The following is a 21,751-nucleotide window of genomic DNA, read 5'->3' on the forward strand; positions in this document are numbered from 1 at the left end:
ATTTGTTTTTCATTCCTTATAATGGTTATGATTAATTTCTATTTGTAAAATCTGATATAAGCATAATAATATCAATATAATTTATATAGTTATATTTTTTTTTATATAGATTCAATTCTTAAACTGAAATTGAAGAAAGGCATTAAATTCCATCTTATGGAATTTTACTTTATATTTATATGTACAGGCAGGTAGTTGTGTTCTGGCAATCTTGTGGGATCTCTTGGTATGTTAACTTCTTCTGGAGGACAAAATGAACTCATCAATTTCGGTAGTATGTTGGTTGCGGTAGGTATATTAAAATATCGTCCACATAGCAGACCATTTTATATTCACTCTCTGTAATAAAAATTCCCCTCTTTATTCTTTTAATCTTTACTTTGCCTAATGTGTTGAGATAATGGTTCTAAAAATAATGAAAATAATAAAGACGACCATGCACAGCCCTGTCTGGAACCTCTTTCTGAGGTGAGACTATTTGATATATATCTATTAACTTAAATCCTTGCTGTGGTAGTATCATACAATGCTCGTACAGTTTTGATGACTGTGTCATGAAAGCCACTTAGAACCTTTTCCAATAAACAAAGACACCTCTGAATAGAGTTTGGAGAGTTTTTTTATTTATGTCTCTTGCTGTGCAGTAGATCAATTGACATTTAGACTTTTCTGAAGTCCATTGACCATGACATTTACAGGTTTTAAAATCTATACAACAAAACAATTGTGGCTTAAATGTTTACAGCAAAACATAAATGTAGATGTAATAAATGATGTCCTGCCCTGTTACTTATTCAAAACTGACCAACAAGGCCAACAAGGCCATAGTCACCACCTTGCTCTCAGGATCCCAGACATCTGATTGTGGTCAGCAAGATGACGGAAGACAATACGACTCAGTCGCCATCTCCGCTTCACTCCCCGGGGTCGGGAAGTCAGGATACACCTGTTGCGTATCCTCACAGGACAGCTATCTCTGGGTAGGGCAGCAATCTCTTTGTCTGCTATCTCCTGCAGAGACATTTTAAAATGCTTTAGGAATTTTGGACATGATTTTAGTTTTAATAATTTAGAGACACTTTGGTTGCTAGTTGTCTTCTTTGGTTATCACAAAAAAAACCCACAATCATAAACGTTAACTTAAAATGTACACAGAATACCTGTGTTAGCAGGTATTCTGTGTATAAACATATTAACAGGCCCATTATGGTGTGCTATAAGTGGTTGGTATTACATAATGTTGCATATAGTGTATTAAGACTCAATTGTATGGCAGTTTGTAAAGACTAAAATGGAAATATTGCACTTTACCTGAAGGTCTTTGGGTAGGATGGTGTTCTTTCTCAGTGCATTAATCCGTAACCTCTCATCAGCATAGTCAAAGGCCATCTGTCTTCTTTTGACATCCCTCAGCATCTTCCAGTTAACATAGTAACCTCTCACTTGCTCTACTGCTCCCCAGCAGCTCCTCAGTGCCTACAGACCATGCATATGCAGTTACTAACAGCAAACCATGTGTGTCACACATAACAGGAGAAGGTTAAACAAAGTTTCCTCCTAAATCAGATGATTTGAAATCCCCTCGTGTCAGGCAGGATATTATGTGAGAATAGCCCACCCTCTTACATAACAGTGAACAGAGCAAAACCAAAGGTGTTCTGCCAGTGGAATCACTTAATCACTCATTGGTATCGTTGCAGTTTTTTTTAATTCTCTAGAGCTTTACAGCATCTAATTTTACAAAAAATGTAGGAAACAAACATTTCCATTACAAATAAACAACTGACTGGCACTATGCCACCTAGGGACTCCAAGAAACAACCTCATTGCATCATTGTAGGCTACCTTGAGCCGCTGCATACTCATTTTCCTGTAGTTTGACCTTAGCCAACCAGTATAAAACAGTGTGACAAAGGTTCTGAACAGGGAACACTTTACAGAATCATAGCACATTGAAAATTTTCTTATCAGCATGTTAACTTGAGCATAAATTTTACAGCGCCGTCGATGGATGTCTTTGTCATTCCTCCAGTCGTCAGATACAGTGGGGATCCGAAGTTTGGGCACCCCTGGTTAAAATTCATTGTAATGTGCAAAAAGAAACCAAGGGAAAGACGGAAAAATCTCCAAAAGGCATCAAATGACAGATTAGACATTCTTATATGTTAAAAAAAAAAAAAAAGTTTGATTTTATTTCTATCATTTACACTTTCAAAATAACAGAAAACAAACAAAAAAATGGCATCTGCAAAAGTTTGGGCACCCTGCAGAGTTCATAGCATGCAGCGTCCCCTTTGGACAGCTGAGACCTGACAGTGTCATGGATTATTCTCAGTCATCGTCTGGAAAGACCAGGTGATGTCAATCTCAAAGGTTTTAAATGCCCAGACTCATCTGACCTTGTCCCAACAATCAGCACCATGGGTTCCTCTAAGCAGTTGTCTAGAACACTGAAACTGAGAATAGTTGACGCTCACAAAGAAGGAGAAGGCTATAAGAAGATAGCAAAGCGTTTTCAGATGCCAATATCCTCTGTTCAGAATGTAATTAAGAAATGGCAGTCATCAGGAACAGTGGAAGTTAAAGCAAGATCTGGAAGACCAAAAAAAAAAAAAATATCAGAACAGCTCGCAGGATTGTGAGAAAAGCAAGTCAAAACCCACGTTTGACTGCACGATCCCTCCAGGAAGATCTGGCAGACACTGGAGTTGTGGTACACTATTACACTTTAAAGAGATACTTGTACAAATATGGTCTTCATTAAAGAGTCATCAGAAAAAAACCTGTTCCACGTCCTCACCACAAAAATCAGTGTTTGAAGTTTGCAAATGAGCATATAGATAAGCCTGATGCATTTTTTTAAACATGTTCTGTGGACCGATGAGGTTAAAATAGAACTTTTTGGCCGGAATGAGCAAAGGTACGTTTGGAGAAGAAAGGACACTGAATTTAATGAAAAGAACCTCTGTCCAACTGTTAAGTATGGGGGTGGCTCAATCATGCTTTGGGGTTGTATTGCAGCCAGTGGCACAGGGAACATTTCACAAGTAGAAGGAAGAATGGATTCAATAAGATTTCAGCAGATATTGAACGCTAACTTGATGCCATCTGTGAAAAAGCTTAAGTTAAAGAGAGGATGGCTTCTACAAATGGATGATGATCCTAAACACACCTCAAAATCTACGGTGGATTACATCAAGAGGCGTAAACTGAAGGTTTTGCCATGGCCTTCACAATCTCCTGACCTCAACATAATTGAAAATCTATGGATAGACCTTAAAAGAGCAGTGCATCACAGACAGCCCAGAAATCTCAAAGAACAGGAAGACTTTGGTAAGGAAGAAAGAATGGGCGAGGATACCTCAAACAAGAATTGAAAGACTCTTGGCTGGCTACAAAAAGCATTTACAAGCTGTGATACTTGTCAAAGGGGGCAGCACAAGGTATTAACTTTTGCAGATGCCATTTTTATGCTTTCTGTTATTTTGAAAGTGTAAATGATGGAAATAAAATTAACTTTTTTTGACATATTATAAGAATGTCTAATCTGTTATTTGATGCCTTTTGGAGATTTTTCTATCTTTCCTTAGCTTCTTTTTGCACATTACAATGAATTTTAACCAGGGGTGCCCAAACTTTGGATCCCCAATGTATGACATGACCTAAGTACTTCATTTCCTTACACACAAACAGATGAAAGATAGGAAAGGTTGATTTCTTATCCCCGGCGCTTCCAACTCTCATTATTTGGCTTTTCTTAGCATTATATTCTATATCAGTCTATGCTAAACTGAGAACACACCATCAACATTTGCTGTAAACCAGCAATATATGGACTGACTATGAGCAAAACATAGAAATACTGATGAATTATGGCTTTTGTAATAAAGTACAGTCTTTTAAAGTGTATATAAGCACAGGTCAGTACTGTTTTCTTTTAAAACCAAACTGATTGTCAATGATGAAAATATATATTTATAGTTTTGTCAGATGTATTATCTCAGGTACTTCTGACAATATACTGAATAATGCAATAGGTCGATAATTGTCTATACTATTGAGAGATAAATAAATTGCCCAAATGAAATATTTGGTTGGAAACTCCTTATCGATTGGATACAGAATGCCCATTTACAGCTATCCTGTAAAGCAGATGTCAACAATTACAATGACAGTGACGGCGATGGTTTTGACGTTTAATTTCACATCTTCGGTCGACATTTACTCATGTCATGAAATTTCCTCTCAACTGTTCATTCTACTTCTCTGCAACTTAAAACCTATCATCATCTTCGGTCGACGACATTCAAATCTGGAGCTTCAAACATAAATTGAAATTTCATTAAAACGTAAGCAATTTTTATATTTTTTCTCATTAAACTTATAACACACATTCACTTTGCTTTGAAATAGTTTGTCAAACAGTAAAATAACTTTATCATCATAAGACTAACTACGCATGCTACAATTAGCCAGAAAGCTAGTAAGACCACCTACAGTTTCACTGGGACTGTCTCCATTAGATATGTGATGCAACGTTAATAAAAGCGCTGCCTAAGTCCCAAAAAACAAGGTTATAATAAACATGATACCTGCTTCGGCGCGTTGACAGTGGAATAGAGGGCATTGAACCCTAAACATGCTAATCTGTGAGCCGCCATGATGGCTGGACTGTTGTGAAAAACCACCGAGGAAGGTTATCAAATTTGCTTATGTCGCCACCTATGGACAAGGAGTAGACCTTGGAATTCGTTTTAACCTCTTTCAGGCGTATGTAGAGTAGAAGATACAAACATGGAAATTATATAAGTTTCCTTTTAAATGAAAAAAGTTTGTGTTTATATTATGCTAATTTTTTCTGTCTTCTTTAGCTACTGTGTTAATACAAATCAGTTTCACAGTGGAACTTTCCTGGTGAAAACTAAAGTCCCTTGTTTGTATTTTTGTACTTTAAATGCATAAAATGTTCAGCTTAGTTACAGCCACTGGATTATACATCCATCCATCCATCCAGCCATCCATCCATCCTGCTTAATGTAATACAGGGTCTCAGGGCACATTTTAAGATCATGTTTAAATTTAGATGCAACATTGCAAAGCTTAATGTGACTTAATATCAACATAAACTTGCCTAAAAGTCTTAAAATTTTGTAATTATATTGCTTTGGTAAAGTTTGTGTTTTGCCATACAGGATCACCCCCTTGGCAATTACTATTTAAATTAGCACAGAGATTAACTGTGTGAACACAAATTTGAGTTCTTTGCGGTACTACTTATAAACACCCGGTGGCACTGTAGTTCTATAATCTTCAACTCACTACTCACACTCTCACCACAGATTCTCTCACCAGCCATCAGGAGCAGGCCTCCTCCTTGTTCATGTTGAATAGGAACCTCATGTCAGATTGGATTCCTACTCCTCAGCCCTCAGACCCATCTTCTCTTCCCTTAAATGCCCCAACAATGAAGTCCTTGTGTTTTAAGATTTTTGTTTTCAGTCTGTGGTTCAGCAGGGTGCTGTCCTTAAAGTTTTATAGAGAAAAACAAACAAAGAATAGAAACAGATTCCATTAAACAATCATTATTGTGGAGCCTGTAGGGGATGAGTTCTTGGATAAATTTTAACACATGTGTAGGCAGCTTCCTCCATAAAGAGCAACATTATGAAACAGGCTGGGAAAACTGCACAGGAACTTAACAATAAATTAAATGCCAAATGTCAGTGAAATAAGTTTGTTACTTACAAATGACAGTATTTGTAAATTTTTCATAATGACAACCTCTAGTAGGTGTTCATATACGGTAAATAAGATTTCCTTTTTGTAATTAATTTCTGAATATTCACCTGACTTAGAAGGCAGAAAAATATTATGATTATAAAAACACAGCATGTGCAGTATATCCTTAAAATTGAACTAAACTGAAAACGTAGGCCAAATAACTTAATTCAGGCTTGAAATGCTACCTACAACTGATGAATAGTATCTGAAAGTGGCATCTTTAAGAAATAAGAAAAAAATCCAGCAGAGACCTGACACAGGACCTGAGAGATTCATCTAACCCTTCATTTGATCATCTGCTGTTCACTGAAGCATCATCAGAGATGGTTTCAGTGGAAGGATGGCTGCCAAGAGGCCACTGTTAATGAAGAGAAATAGGCAGGAAATGCTGTGTGAACTAAATGACACGAGAACTGGACAGAAAATCAGTAGCAACAGGTCTTGTGGAGTGTTGAATCCTCCCCCAGAGCTCAGACCTCAACATTATTGAAGCAGAGTGATCATCTTGAAAGGAAATGGGAAAAAATGCAGCCAATAATTTTAAATTGCTGCAGCTATATTTTGTTTTTCTGGCTTTATTTAAAATTGAGGAGTGGCTCAAGACTTTTGCATTGTCTCTTATACAGTTTCAGTGAGGACAAAATGTTTCTGCTGCGTTTTAGAGGCTGGAAAACACAGTATCGTCATTTGACAGCAGCAGTATATCATAGTTAAACTGCTTTTTGGCCCTCAGATGGTTTTAGGCCCCAATTCAAAACCCTAAAGTGGTTGCTTTGAGATCACCAGGAATGCAAAAGCCTTCTCTTTGTGACTGCTTTTCACCACAGAGATGTCACCAGTAAAAGAAGATCTGAAAGGTAACTTTCCAGGATTTCATATTTTGAGATTATTGACAAATGTCAGGCAGCTCGCTCCTGCCAGCAGGAATCAACATTTGTGTTGATTTGAAAAATACCTCTGAGCTGCATTCTTTAAAACCTTTAATAGCAAGTAAACAGGTTGTTGTCTCATTAAATGCTGTAACAGTGACATCTGCATCAGTCAACTGTTGCAAAAGCAATACAAAGTATGGCCATGATGTACTGCATTACACAAACTAAATATTACATATGTCTCTAAACACAGTTAGCAGCTCTGCAGAGGCATTATTTGACAGTCTCATGGTGTGATGAGTCCTACTGTGGTTTAGGAACAGGAGCTATTTGTGACAGAGGTTCAGCAGTGAGAGATCTGACTAGTTCACTTCTTTCTGACTTAACAATAAAACATACAAGTATCCTGTATTGATGACTTATGGTAACTTGTTTTCTTTACAGGAGATTTAAAGTCCTCAGTCTGGATCATATCAGAGACCTGTGAGATTTAGGAACAAACCTATCCAATGTTAAACTGATGTCTTCTTGAGAAGTGGAGAATAATCAGGGGGGCAGCAGACAGGTGGCATCATCTATAATACTGGCAGCAGTTAAATGGGCACTGTCAAATCAATAACACAAGGCAACTGAAGCTAAAACAACTCGGACTGTTAGTTACACTTGAGAATTGCAGCACTGCATATAGGAAAATGCTAAATTTTACTGTACAATTTTTATTTTATCCAGTTATATACAGTAATATTATTGTCTGTCTGCGTTCACACAGAGTTAGACAGTTTTTCTTACAGAAAAATAGAATCAAAGTGTGTCATGGACTAATTATTATGTGGAGGTCATACTGTCTAAAACAGAATTTCAACAGAACTAAACTTTGGAGATGCTAAAATGATCATCAGTCAGATCATCGAGCAGTGGAAAGTCTTTAAAATGTTCTTTCAAAGGTACATGAAGCTCACGCCCTCAATGCCACACATTCAAAGTAAAAGAAAGCTCTGCTAATACATCCCAGGCAGCCAGCTAACCTCTCTGGTGTTAATCAGCAATACCTTCTAAAACTGTGGTTTAGGCACTCTTTTATTCTACACTGAACAGTATGATTAAAGCAAATAAGGTTCCCCTGGCTGATCAAACATTGCTCTGATTGACTCCATACCACACAGAAATGAAAGTGTGACAGGAACAGATGTCTGCATATTTCCTCCTTGGTTGGTATATGAGTGTTTGAAGATGGAGAGGGAGTTAATTTGCTGCTAGCAAATCCGAGCTTTCTTATTTGAGAGCTATGATGATAAAATGTAAAACAGAGGGTCAAACATGCTCACACGAGAAACTAGTTTAAATTTACACTTAAAAATGACAGTCTTCATCGGAATGACAGTTTAATGGAATCCATTCAGCTTGTAAACAGTAAACAAGGCGCTGTCTTTCTTTGTGGGTGGGCTTTTGACCTAACATTATGTGAACTTGTCAACATAAATCAGCCCATAAAATTAGACTGCAGTGTCAAAATAGCAGTGAAATTTATGAATAAAAACGCTGGCAGTTTAATGTTGGCACCTTGGAGAGAATGAAATCTCAGTTGGGTCTATCAATTTGATGAAAGTCACTGTCAGACGCCAAATCAAATTTTTCTTTCTGTCAAGCAAATGTCTCAATGGCTAGATAATCATCATACAACACATATCTTAAAACACATTTAATGCTTATTTTAAAGTCATTAACTACTGAGATGGAAATTTATTATATTATTGTAAGTTAGATTAGGCTACTTGAAGTGTTTTCTGTTGAGGGAATGTTGAGAAACCCCATAAAGAATTATAGAATAATAATGGATAAGCCACAATATGCTGAAAATCTGAGGCTATTATGTATGTTTTTATTTAAAGCCAAATTTCTATATACAGAGCCAAAGACACCAAACACACTGCGGTCACTTAACTGTCAACAAAGTATCATAACATGAATGTCCAGTCTATACAGAGCTGGTAAAGGGATTATATGTCATTTTAAAACTTCCACCACTTCTGTGAAGCTATAATGTAATGCATATACTACCAGGTGCAAGGGAGAAAAAGAAATGTTGCAGTGAGACATTTCCTATGTGTCCCTGGTTAAGTAAAATAAATAACTCTCTTCTCAAGATGTTGTAAATGTCACAAGCGTAGCCACAATTTTAAAGTCTTCTACTGGTCCTTTTTCTCCATCGGAAATCTCTGGCAAACTTTCTTTTTTTGCCAAATGAAAAGAACCAACCATATGTTACAGCATTTAAAAGTACATTAATAAATCATTGGCAAGGCAAACCTATTACGTGGAGTTTTGATGATGGGAAATTTGAGCAATGGTGCAAGCAGAAACAGAAAAAGACAACAAAACCAGCAAGATAGGGGATAAAAGAACTTTACAAAGCACCTTCCAACAACAGACTCAGATTTTATTTTATTTTTTGCATTTAAGCATATCTCCAGATTGATATACAAATGCACACTCTTTGGGAAAAGCTCTCCGTTACATGTATAGACTGAGCGTGGCAGTGAATAAACAGTCTTAGCTGTTATACCTTCACTGACACATTAGCGTGTGAAATACTTCTCTTGGAAATCACTGTTCAGCTACAGCTCATTTAGCAGGAGGCCTTGACCTAACTGACTCTGAGGTCCCTGTTTTCCATAACTCAGGAATGCCCAGTATTTCCCCAGAAGTCAGAGGCTGACTTTTTAACTTTACGACATGTATGCAGCTTATGAGACATGTCTGAGGGTGAAGAAAATACAACACCACAGGCCATCTTTTGATGGGATCACATCAACCACAACACCTACTGATATCTTAGACCACACCCTTCTGAGAAGTTTGTACTTTTACGTGTTAAAGTACCAGATACAGACCCCTCACGTGTGGAGTACATAGAGTACAAATAAAACAAAGAATGTAGGTCAGTGGTGTAAATTCAGAAGGAGTCATGGGCCTCTTGGCCCTCTTTTTTCAGTCTTAGACCATACTCATCTTTGTTTTGATCTGAAATACGCACCTGCAGAGTTTAATAACTTTACACAATGTTAACTATGCTGATAAAATCTGTCTAATAACCAAATGTGTCAAAGTACCTTTTTGGTTGTTTTTAACAAAGTGTCACCACACAGCCTATTCCCATTAACAGGCAGTCATAACATACCAAATCATGCTGCATGTTCTTAGAAAGTGTTTTCATGGTTTTGCATTTCAGTTTAAAGGATGGCACCCTGCCCTGAACTTCCACTCTCACCTTAACCCTTTGTCATGTACTTCAACGGTGTAAAATGACATGTCAAAAGTTTAAAATGTGAATAAATAACATGCAAGGCTGTGCCTAAAGTAGTGGGCTATTCATTTGCATTGCGTTGAGAACATGTTGTACCAGGACACTTAAAATCCTTGTTTATCTTCAGAAATGTTATGGAAGAAAACATATGTGCTCTGTTGTGTTTGAGAGACTGAAAACTTGTGATTCAGGAGTAAAACAGTAATGTAATCAGACATGTCTGCAGTCTTCAGATCAGAGCATTGTGACGACTGTGAAGGATTTTTAGTCTGAGATACAGCAGAGGTGCGTTTATGGTTTTGGATGTCTGAAAACTGAGGTTTTCATCCAGTGTTTTATGACAAATAGACAGACTCACAGTCTCAAAACAATATCAGCTTGCTTTGCTTTTATCTTACAATGAAAATCAAATTTAATACCGATTTGTTACATTCACTATAACTCAACTAAGATAATCCCTTTTCTACAGCTCTCTGTAGTCTTCCATCTTTTATCAGTGAAGAAAATGCATTTGCAAAGTTTCACAAAGAAATAGCTTGTTAATGTTTTGTTTTTCATTCATTCATTCATTCATTCATTTGATTATTTATAAGACAGTAATAAGGGAGCTTTGGAAAAGACCAATCATGGATTTCCTTGTTTTTATATTTCCATGTAAAACTCACTGTAAATCAGAGGAACTACACATCACTTTGAGTTAATCACAATTCAATTAAATGAGACAATTTATTGCAGCAGAAGCAAATACAGAGAAAGAAAGTTATTGCTGTTTTTTTTTAGCGGGGGTTTTCAGAGACATCTGTGATTATACTCAGTTACAGGACCACCAATGTGCTAGGAAGTGTAGTCTGCATGCTTTGAAAACAAATCTTTCTTGACCAAAAAGGATCAGGAAAGGGTAACTCCAGGTGCTATTTTACAAAGCTAAAACAAGTTCATTTGTGTCAGTAATTTTAGGGTATGTGCATTTATGCTTTCAATCTTCATCCATCTTTGAGTTTTACTTGTAGTGCAGAAAATATATCGTTTAAAATATGTGCTCAGAAGAAGAAAATGACCTGTGTGATATTTTTCATTGTCACTTGCTGAGTAACTCAGTACCTCTGTTTTCCAGTGTAGACCCCAGAGGTCTTGGTCTGTCAGTCAGAGGCTCCTAACCTTACTTTTACTGTGAGATACAATAGAAGTCTCATGTATAGGTTATTTCATTCTGGGTAAGCAAATATTTTTTCTGTGCACTGATTGGTAAAAAAGGCTAAAAGCTACAGGCTATAACCAGTTCCTGTAAACTCTCGCCAACTGAAATCTGACCAAAAGTCCTTGGATAGTTTAAAAAGGAAGTCACAAAATCCACACCATTCAGTCCAATCCATAACTAATTATGCTGTTAAATGAGTGTTAGCTAGCAGCATGGGCAGGAGCTTGGTTGAACTTCATCGGCTCCAACTTGTCTGTCCTATAATTTCCACTGATGGCATCTTCTTTGCAACAAATAGAAATGGCTGGGGAATCTCTAAGATCAAAAGCATGGGTGGTGTTAGGCTATGTCAGCTGGTGAAATGGGGGATCAAGTCTTCACACAGAATGTCATGACTAGATGACCCAGCCCTCAGGACTGGTAATCACATCAGCCCAGGAAGCTCTGTAACAGCTGCTGACACCGACTCATCTGTCAGACTCCTGCTTGACTTCCCTTGTCTGCTCCAATTAATTCATTTGCTGTTGTGCTTCACCAACTCCCTCTACAAGAATTATTACTCATTAATTATCATTTTGATGGCAGATTAATCTTTTTCTGTTAATTCTAGAGGCTGGTGATGTGTTTACAATTTCACTTTAGTTTTAAAGGAAATTTGAGAAGTTTTACTCTCTTTTATTGACAAAAATAAGTTAAGTTGGGGTGCATTTAATAATCTCTGGTTTACGTCCCAAGCTCAAAAATCTGGGAGAAGACTTTTTACCTTTTCTTTTTACATCAACATATAGCTGACTGCTCCTCCTCTCTGTGATGTTGCTCTGTGAATATGGGCAGCTACAAGTAGTTTTCGCCTCTCCCTCTGATATTACAACAAACCCCTGTGGATGGCATGGTCCAAACAAAAGGTTTGTTATATAAATTTGTTCAGGTCTGATTTAAAGGTTGAACCCCTTAAAACCTTTCAAATCACATTGCAGTGGTAGGAACTTTGTCTAAACAAACACAATTCTAATGCATTTCATATTTGGCACAGGGCTGTACAGTGGTGTGGTGGTTAGCACAGTCACCTCACAGCAAGAAGGTTCCTGGTTTTAATCTCTACTCAGGCTCTTCTGTGTGGAGTTTGAAATGCAGGTATGGGTTCTCTCCAGGCACTCTGGTTTCCTTCCACAGTCCAAAACCATGCATACTTCATTAAATGGTGACTCTCAATTGCTTCAAATAGTGAGCTGTTTGTGTCACTTCTCTCTGTGTTGATGGCCTGGTGAGCTGTCCAGGGTACCCCCCTATCCTACCCCTTGTTCATATGGTAAATGGATGAACCAGCAATATTGACATAAAAGGCCATTAACATAGAAGTATGCTGCTACACAGGAACTTCCAGGACATTTGTGGGTGCTAAGAAACTGCACTTGTCATAGTGTCATGTGCAAGTATTTAGACGTAAAGTTCTGAGGATTCTAAAGGAAGGGCATGGCCTTTCTTGCAGAAATATACACTAGTAATAGTAAGATGATTGTGTAGCTTAATACTCTGGGTTACAAGGGGCTGAGATTGGGGAAAGTTTCTGGGTTTGACCTTAGATGTTAACCTTTTGCCTTACTGCCAAGTCAAGTAAAATAATGTGCTCCAGTACTTCGCATTTCACTACAACTCTGACTGTAACACTGTACATTTTGGTCTATCAGGGATTCAAAAAATCTTGGTACTTCCTCAACCTCACAGTTGGTTTTACTTCCATGGACTCTGACCCTGAGTCCTAACTTTTTTAATATATTAACAGCTGGTAATTTGTTTTATTTAGTTTAAATAATTTTGTTGTCTTGTACTAGAGAAGAAACATTCTCGAGCTGCATATAAAATCCTAGTTTTCTAAATTATAATCTGAATCAAATGTGTCATGTTGTTTGGATGCTGTACTGGCTGTTCTCATGTCTGAACCCAGACCACAGTTGTTGTTATATGTTGTTATGTTCTTTCAGTTGCACTTACCATATGTTACATTGCAAAGCAGAAACCACATCATAATGGTCTTTAACCTGCAAGCTAGCAGCAATTTAACAACATTAGCAAACAATTGTGATGTAGACCAACAAGCACTCCACAGATGTTGCCTTTGATATTTTGTGTGTTTGACAAAGAACATAACTCAGCTGTGGTGTGCTAACTGCAGACAAGGAAAAGACTTATAGTTTATGAGGAACTGTATTACATGTGTAAGTGCATTCACCAGTAGTTCTTCTGTGCACAATATGGTAGCCATCAAAAGAAATCTGAGCACACAACAAAGACTCTGAAGGGAACACATTCAAGCAAACCTTCATATGGCATTAATCTGTTTTTCCTTAAATCATTTAAGTTTTATCTACACTGCTTCCTCTAATCTAATCTGCTTTCCACGAAAGTCACAAAGGTTCATTTTACACTGGAAGAAAATCAAAAAGGCCTCTGAGACTTTTGACAGCTTTAAACATGCAGAATATTGTACTGAAGTCAATACTGGCTCTGCTTTGTCTGACAGGATCTGGCCAGTAATTTTTTGTCAGTAATTAGAAACAATTTTTCATGTTAATTTGAGAACAGGGAAAAAATGTTTTTACTCAAATGATAGAAAAAAAAATCAGGTTCGAGTTGGCTGTTTTATGTAGCATAATAACCCTCTGACTTTCAGTTACTCCTTCATGTGTTGGATATCTTCGGGTCTTTTTCCGATCGCTCTGACAGCCTCTTTTTCATTCACAAGCCTTCACATGTCTCAAGTCAACCTCTTCAATCAACAGTTTTTAGATCCATGAGGAAACACAATCAGTGATGTTTTAGTTGCCCATACCGCAGTTAGCCTTTGTATGATTAAATATACCATAAAGTTCAAAGGGGAAGGTTAATGGGTTTTTTGTATATTTATTCTTGGAAACCAATGAGGGTTCAAGTTTATATTACTGAAAGCAGTTGTTTAAGCACAGATACACAAGTAGCAGTAAAACATATTTGATGGATACCAAATGTATTTACACTAATGAGGTCACTAACCTCAGCCAGTCTGAGCTATAGACTAAACCCTTTTGCGCCCTTTTCATTATGGGTGTTAAACTTGTTTCGTACATGTTGTACGAAATGTGCGTGTGACAACTTTGCTGAAACATTTTGACAGTTTTGGAAATATATATGTATGTGCAGCCCAGTCTTGTAGAAAATTGTTATTGTTAAAATAGAAAACTGTATTTTATTTATTTATTCATTTTATTTTAAGAGAACTACTCATCAGGCTCAATCTTGACTTTTCTACTTGGCGTACTTGTTGTGTAGCTCCAACAGTCAAATGTGACTATAATTAATAATGTGCTGTGACACTGTTACTCTTTGGAGTTATTTCTACGTGGCCAGTGGCGGTAAAAAAGAGTGAAAATCATGTCTGGGCACATATTAACGTAATATTTTGCCTGAGATTGGGTTGGTGTATACTGAAGGTTAGATGTGTTGGTTATACAGTATTGTAGAGAGAGGTGGAAGATGTAGAAATTTCCTGGAGTTTAGTTGTTGGTCCTTGGATTTATCACTTTTGTATAGCACTTGACATAATACTCTGGTTAGCATTCATGTTAAAAGAGGTCATATTATCTCACTTACAGGGCAATGATATCAGATAACAAGAATTTGTCCAACTTATAGCTTTTCCTATTCGATGATGGATGGATGGATGGTGACGGGATGGTTGTCAGTTGCAAGATGGCAAATTTATTTCAAGCCTGTTATTTTCTGCAGGACAGCTTTCACATTAAATCTCAGAATCATAGGCCGTAAGGTGAACCCAGAAAAGAAGATGTTCAGAAACAGATTTTCGCTCCACAGTCTGGGGATCACACAATTCTTTCTCAAAAAAACAAACAAACAAAAAAAAGACCGGTTCGCCTTTAGCATATGGTTCGACAGTTCAGAGCTGATTATCCTGCACAAGTCCTGTGATCACAGCCATAAACTGGCACTAGCTACTGTTCAGCGTAACAACATTTTACTTTTCCGGTTCCGGTTCTGCTAAAGGCGAAACTGTCTTTTTTTTTTTCGAGAAAGAATTGTGTGGTCCCCAGACTGTGGAGCGAGATTAAATGATAACAGGGTTGACTGTGGCCTATCTGGAGTCATGATGTCAAAGATGTCTGCTGTACCCCAACATAGTCTTTTTTTTTTTTTTTTTTACTTTTGTTACTCCTAATCCTAACCAGTTGTTGTTAAAACAGTGTTAAAAATGGAGGAACTGACATAGAAAAGTACAATGACTTTTAAAAACATTGTGCAGCCAATTCTCAAACTTGCTCTGGCATTAAAGTGATGTGGAATGTGGATGTGCAAACAACCTAAGCTGTATTACTGTAGGGAGTAAAGCTTTGTTAGTGTACAATTTTTGAGCATTTTTTTATTTAAACTGCACCATTTTATACTGTGGATGAACATAGCTATTTCACTTTCTGACATAAGATCAGGCTTGAATTCCACTATCCAGACGCAATGTCACTATTCGTGAGAAAAAAGCTGAAAGCCATCATTTTTGGCATTTATAATGATGAATAATAGAAATTATGTGGTCAAAAATAATATAGTCATTTACCCAATAATGACATCCTTGGCATGTTATGTTTTAGCATGAGTAATAACAGCAGGACATTAGGCAGCTTAATTTCCTGTAGTGGACTGCAGTTGCAGGTTTTCATATTGTTCTCACAAGTAACACAAGAATAATACAGGCCTGATGTTTATATTGACCTATGGTAAAGACACCAAAAAGTTGCTCTGAGGAATGGACAGTAAATTACATCCTTTATTTAGAGATCAAACTGAAATAATAATAATAAAAAAACAATAATCTTCTTGAGGGACTATGTGAAAATGGCAAATGGGCCATTTTCACACAGTCCCACACAGCTTTCATGAGTAAGCTCAACTAAGAGGTTTTGAACCTAAATTAGGAAAGAAACTAAAAGCAGATTCTGAAATTCGACCAAATTAGGATAGCTATTCAGGTCTACATGTCTCTGACCTGAAACAACTATAACGAGGTAACTTATGTTCCCAAGTTGCTTCAATTGTGTGAGTAAATCTGAATAATAATCTTAAGTTTATTCTACTCAATATTCAGGTTTTGATTCATATTCTTAATACAGGTTGGCACACAGCAATTTTATAATTTTTTTATTTGACTTAAAAATGCTTTACTGGTTGCTTTACTTTTTAAAGTTTAAAGTTAAACCTAAATGTTTACCTTCAATATGCTCTGAACCTGGACTATCCAAAGGACTTGAAATACACTTTGAGGTATTTCAATAGGTCTTCATGAATGTGATGATGTCGCCATGGAAATGTTTAATTGTTCTAAAGAAATAATAAGTTTCTTAAAGGGTGTTATTGTTTTAAGTTGAGGCAACTTGTGAACATAAGTTGTTTTAATATTTTCAGATATTTTCAGCTTGACAATATCCTGCTATCCTAACTTTGCTAAATTTAAGATTCTACTTTGAGGACCCTCTTTATTGAGATCCACACAACACCCCTTTGTTGAGTTTACTCAAAAAAGCTTTGCAGCTGGATGCCTTAGTTTTATAATTTTACTCAACTTTTTTTTCATCATGCATGAAAACAAAAAAGGGAAAAGAAAAAAGGCCTTATCATTAAGAACATGAGAAAACTATAAACCACAAGCTACGACCAACCCTGTAGACCCCGGTCTAAGTGTAAAATAATGATCATTTACTGTAAAGTCAAGACTTCCCTTTCATCAACTGAACACAAAACAAGGATATTTATTGCAATTAAATGGTCTTACATAATTTTTCTGCATGTTTTTCCATAATGTGATATACATACATACATACATACATTTATACATATAAATATATAAAAAATATCTATCTATCTATCTATCTATCTATATATATATATACATACATATATAAATATATATATATATATATATATATATATATATATATATATATATATATTCAACAATAATATCAACCCACAATTTTGCAAATAAATCCATAATCACAAATGTCTTTGTACAATAAAAAGTATCAGGAGGATTTCATTATAAATCACAATATTAACTTGCTGACTGACTCTAAGGCAACAGACGATAATATAAACTGACATATGCAAATAAATCTAATGTTTAATTGCTTGTTAAACATGGGACAAATCAATGGGGTGAGCCAGCGGTTATTCGGACCTTTTATATTTGCCACGTTTTGCGTTTTGCTGCTATTTAAAAAAAAAAAAAAAGCAAGGATTCTTTCTCTTTAGTCTCGTTTGATTCTACAGCCACCCTTCCAGAAACAGAGCAGGAATGAATAAAGAAGGTAAATCAAAGGTGCATGTGGGCTCTTCTAATAACAGCTCACTGTGCATTTTTTTTCCAGAGAAAGGAAGCAGAGTACAGACATGCATCACTTTAAAGAAAACATTATATAAAATTCATCCTGCTGTGAAGAGCTCTGTTACATCTGTGTGGGGTACGTTTCCCAGCATGGGATGAAACCAACACACACAATAGGAAACAGACACATTTTCCTTAAAATACAGTGACATGCATGACATATTTTCTCGCTGTCCCATGAAGCACTGTAAATGCCATCACCTCCCACACAGCATGTTCCTGCAGCCGTCCTGGCATTCTGTGTATTCTTCATGTTTGCTGTAACCAATGATTTATTTTGGCTTTTAGGCAATAATTAATACATTTGTTAAATTGAAATATCAGAGAAAAGATAAAAGAATAATTCTACCTTATGCAGAATAGACCGTTGGATTTAAGTCTCCACCAATCCCAAACCCCAGCAAGCTACCGTTTGGAAAATAATGAAGGATGACATTAACAGCTAAGCATTTATCAAAAAGTATTTTTTTATGCTGAATGTCACTGAATATAGTAAAATTATGGTAAAAGCTCTTGTAGAGTGGCTGTCAGCAGACACTCAACTTAAATACCTGCGGACATTTGTGACAATGTTGTTGACATTTTCAGTTTGAGTGGTTTGTCAATCTCTCTGTGTGTGTGTGTGTGTGTGTGTGTGTGTGTGTGTGCATGTGTATGTAGTGTGTTATTGAGGTGAAATGCCTTTTGATTGCTGAAAAAAATTAAAACTGATTCCAGATAAGCAGCAGAAACTCAGCTCCCATCACTTTCCACACATACATAGAAAGACATGGGAAGACAGACCAATGTAGCCTAGTCTGCATGTTACTTCCTTCTGGCTTCCTTACAGGTATCACAGGCTTGGAGGATAAATGTAAATATGCTGTTAAACTCACTTTGTCAGCAAAAGTTTGACACACTGGAAAATCTAGTAAATTTCTTGTTGATATTGATAGACTAGCAATGATAGTGTAGACTAGCAAAAGATGAATGTTGAAATACTGAATGCTTAACACAAGAGAAAGAACTCACTTGTTATAAATTAGGTTGTCATAGTAGCCCAGTGATATTGTGTTCATGCAATTTGATTTTCATGCTGTTTATAAAAGATGATGCCCTTAACTGGAGTTAATGCATATGTTGTCCAGATTCATTCTAGATCATGATGGTAAAACACTGAAAATTGGGTTTAACATCCACATAAAAATCAGTAAAGATATAAATAAAATTCACCTGATAATACAGACAATCAGTATAATACCAATTACCAATTTCATTAATGATTTCTTTTTAAAATAAATGTAAGACAACTCCAATACTTTTAAGTACTCTCTTACATTTAGAGGTTGTTTTGTTTAATAAAACAACAAGAAACATATTTCTGTCATTTGAAGTATGAAATTAATCCATTAAAATCTGGTATCAGGAAACTTACCCTCCTTTGACAAAATATAGTAGCACAACCACAGATTTCTATATGTGCTCTGTTTTATAGGTGCTTCTTTTTCATGGCAATAACAAAAGATCTTTGTACATAAATTAGATTTTTCACGATAAAAACAAACTGAAGGCAATATAACAAAGTATTCACATCTTTATTCTTAAGACACAGTGAAATTTCAATTGTCCTTATTTCATTGTTGTCTGATTACTCAGATTTAAAGAGTTTGTGGAAAAGTATGACAGAAGAGTGTCAAATGCCATAATTGTTTGAAATTATATCTCAGCAGAGGAAGCACACATTCTTTGCAATGAAAATGTCAAAATCATTTCTAATAATTTCGTAAATAAGAGATAAAAACTCTTGTTTCTTTTTTTTTCTCCACCATCACCATCTATCTTGTGTGTGGTGGTTGCCTTCCAGCAAGAAGGTTCTGGGTTCTCTTAAGTTAACTGGTGTTTCTAAATTCTCCTTAGGAGTGAGGGTGAATGGTTGTCTCTGTGCTAGTCATGTGATAAATGGGGGACCTGTCCAGGATGTAACAGCTGGGATAGGCTCCAGTCCGCTGTGACCCTGAACTAGATTAGTCAGTCATTGAAAATGGATGGATGGTGGATCATCTATCTTAGGAGACACTTGTGTCAGTGGTCAAGATTTTATGACTTTTCTTCTAGAATTTAATTTACCAATTGTCTTCACAAGTGATCCAAAACCGCACCAAATTGAATTGACTCTTCTCTTGCCCGTGTCCCATTTATCAACGTAGGTTTTAGAAATTTACCTCATATTTTTTATTTTTTAATCTTGCTGACAAGCCAGAGTCAAATCTCTCACATCAAATATTGCATCCTTCCTGGTGGATTTGAAAATAATTAATATTATGTTAGCCAAGCATACTTTCGCTCTCCAACACTGGCCAGCCTGTTGGTAGGTCCCCTTCTTTGAAGCTTAGGTCCACCACCAGAGGCCTGGGAGCTTAAGGGCTCTGCTCCATATCCTGCTGCTCGCTTCTGGACACAAGTCTCTGATGGTCTTCCTGGGATCATCTGGAGCTACGGTCTCGGTTTGGAGGTGACAGTCATGGATGCTTCGATTGCTCTAGTGTTGGCTGCACTCTTTATATCTTCAACATCCTCCTTCAACCCTAGATATTTCTTGAACTTGTGTCCCTCTGGATCTTGGCTCTACCATTTTCAACCACCTTTGGTGGTGTCTCCCATCTTGACTGAGTTTGAGTTCCAACCCAAACTTGGCACACATGTTCTTTTATCCAGCCACCTGCTTATGGTGTTTCACACAAGCCATTCTCCAAATGTCCTCCTAGTTCTTTGTTGTTTCATCCTGACAAGTAGTTCTGACACTCACTGGCCCTCTGCCTTCTTCCTTCCACTTAGTGTACAGCCTCAAGCTGCCTGACTTGGGGTGAAACACATTTTCTTTGTTTTAGGATATTAAATCTGTATGTGGTCAACATGTCCATATTGAGAACAAAAAGCTTTGTTCTGAACAGACAACCACACCTGACCCCTTAGCTTCATATCAAGTGTCGCTCAAACAATCCCATTGTCCTTGCTGTTCATACAGGAGCTTAAAACCTTATTTATAAATTTAGAGCTGCTGTCAGCATAAACTACTGCCAACCTTGACACCTGGGGTCTTTGGTATTTGGTCATGGTGGTAGATACACATACTTCACACTCCATGATTTTACTTTCTATTCTTTAACAGAAACCATCTGAAAGAAAATATTTGTCCTTTGCGTGCCTTAAAGTGATCTCAGTTCGAAGGGGTAGGTTCGTAAAGTTTGTGGTTTTCTGTTGCTTGGAGGGGTTTAGCTGCCATGTGCAGCTGCCTTTGCAGAACACTTAGTGGTGGCCAGTTTCTCAAAAAAACAATGTGCGAAACATTTTTTTTCAGTAAATGTCAAATCAAGTCAAGATTTTATTATTTCAAACTGCAAGTCTTCAAAACAACAACGAGCTCTCAAAAGACATTATCAGGACACCCCATCGGAGTTTATAAAACACAACTGCTCCTCTCCATTTCTAACACAATCAGCATACAACTGCAAATTCCATGTCCTGAATGTGCAGTATTGAGCACTATTTTGACTTTTAAAAACATATTCAGTCAAATGCACCTCCTCCCTACTGTTTCACTTAATCCTAAAACCACGCTGGGTTTGTCTTGGCTCGAGCGGTACTGCTTTCAAACCAACACCAGTGCCGCTTTCAGTTACTGTGTTTAAGATCCTTCTGTGAAAGAGATTGTTTTCACCCCCCTCTGCTACTTCTGCTACTGCAACCAAACACACACAGGCAGGAAAAAAAAAAGTTATTACTGAGTGTGTTATTAGTTGAGATAATGAGACAAGGTGAGAAGTGTGTTTGAGAGATGAAGACTGATGATCTCTGGGAAAAAGGTAATTATTCCTCCTCCTCCTCTAGTCCTTCACTCTTTTCATTCAAGCACTTAATGAAAAGAGGCGCGGGACACTCCCAGACTGACTGCCCATTGGCCTGCAGGCTTTTGGGGATATTTTAACATTTAAAGAGGGAGGGAGAGAGCAAAAGTCACTGGTGGCGCAGAGGTCTTTGAATCACTAGCTCTGTCCTGTCAACAGGTGGCAGAGGGAGACGTTTGATGAGTGGCATTCAGTCCTTCAGAGAAAAGAAAGAGACAAAGAAGATACAGGAGGCATAAGCTAGAGAAAAACCCTCAAGGGTAAGAAAGCACTATTTAAAATTGT

General features: G+C 36.9%; 2 protein-coding genes across 5 annotated transcripts in view; one reads left to right on the forward strand and one right to left on the reverse strand.

Moving 5' to 3' along the window:
• Window positions 1–601: 601 nt before the first annotated feature.
• Window positions 602–4,704, reverse strand: mrps14 (mitochondrial ribosomal protein S14). Its single transcript, XM_041993720.1, has 3 exons — window positions 4,593–4,704; window positions 1,312–1,476; window positions 602–1,011 (listed from the first exon to the last, which is right to left on the reverse strand). The coding sequence occupies exons 1-3, from the start codon at window positions 4,659–4,661 to the stop codon at window positions 829–831; spliced, it is 417 nt and encodes a 138-aa protein (XP_041849654.1). The 5' UTR covers window positions 4,662–4,704; the 3' UTR covers window positions 602–828.
• Window positions 4,705–21,379: 16,675 nt separating this feature from the next.
• The window catches only part of tnn (tenascin N), a 38,232-nt gene continuing 37,860 nt past the window's right edge, over window positions 21,380–21,751 (forward strand). For 3 of the 4 annotated variants that reach the window (XM_041991405.1, XM_041991406.1, XM_041991408.1), the window contains exon 1: window positions 21,592–21,726. The gene's annotated coding sequence lies outside the window, so the exon portion shown is untranslated. Of the gene's footprint in view, window positions 21,425–21,591; window positions 21,727–21,751 lie in introns of those variants that run through there. The other variant, XM_041991404.1, reaches the window with a different exon arrangement.

Source organism: Melanotaenia boesemani, chromosome 8 (genome assembly GCF_017639745.1).
Source record: "Melanotaenia boesemani isolate fMelBoe1 chromosome 8, fMelBoe1.pri, whole genome shotgun sequence".
In the NCBI taxonomy this organism is placed as follows: domain Eukaryota; kingdom Metazoa; phylum Chordata; class Actinopteri; order Atheriniformes; family Melanotaeniidae; genus Melanotaenia; species Melanotaenia boesemani.

What these genes read in the sequence shown, in the direction of transcription:
- mrps14 (XM_041993720.1), bottom strand. Translation starts at nt 4,661, where the DNA reads ATGGCGGCTCACAGATTAGCATGTTTAGGGTTCAATGCCCTCTATTCC. An exon ending in CTGTCAACGCGCCGAAGCAG is followed by an intron (nt 1,477 to 4,592) that starts GTATCATGTTTA and finishes CATGGTCTGTAG; the next exon opens with GCACTGAGGAGCTGCTGGGG. An exon ending in TCCTACCCAAAGACCTTCAG is followed by an intron (nt 1,012 to 1,311) that starts GTAAAGTGCAAT and finishes ATGTCTCTGCAG; the next exon opens with GAGATAGCAGACAAAGAGAT.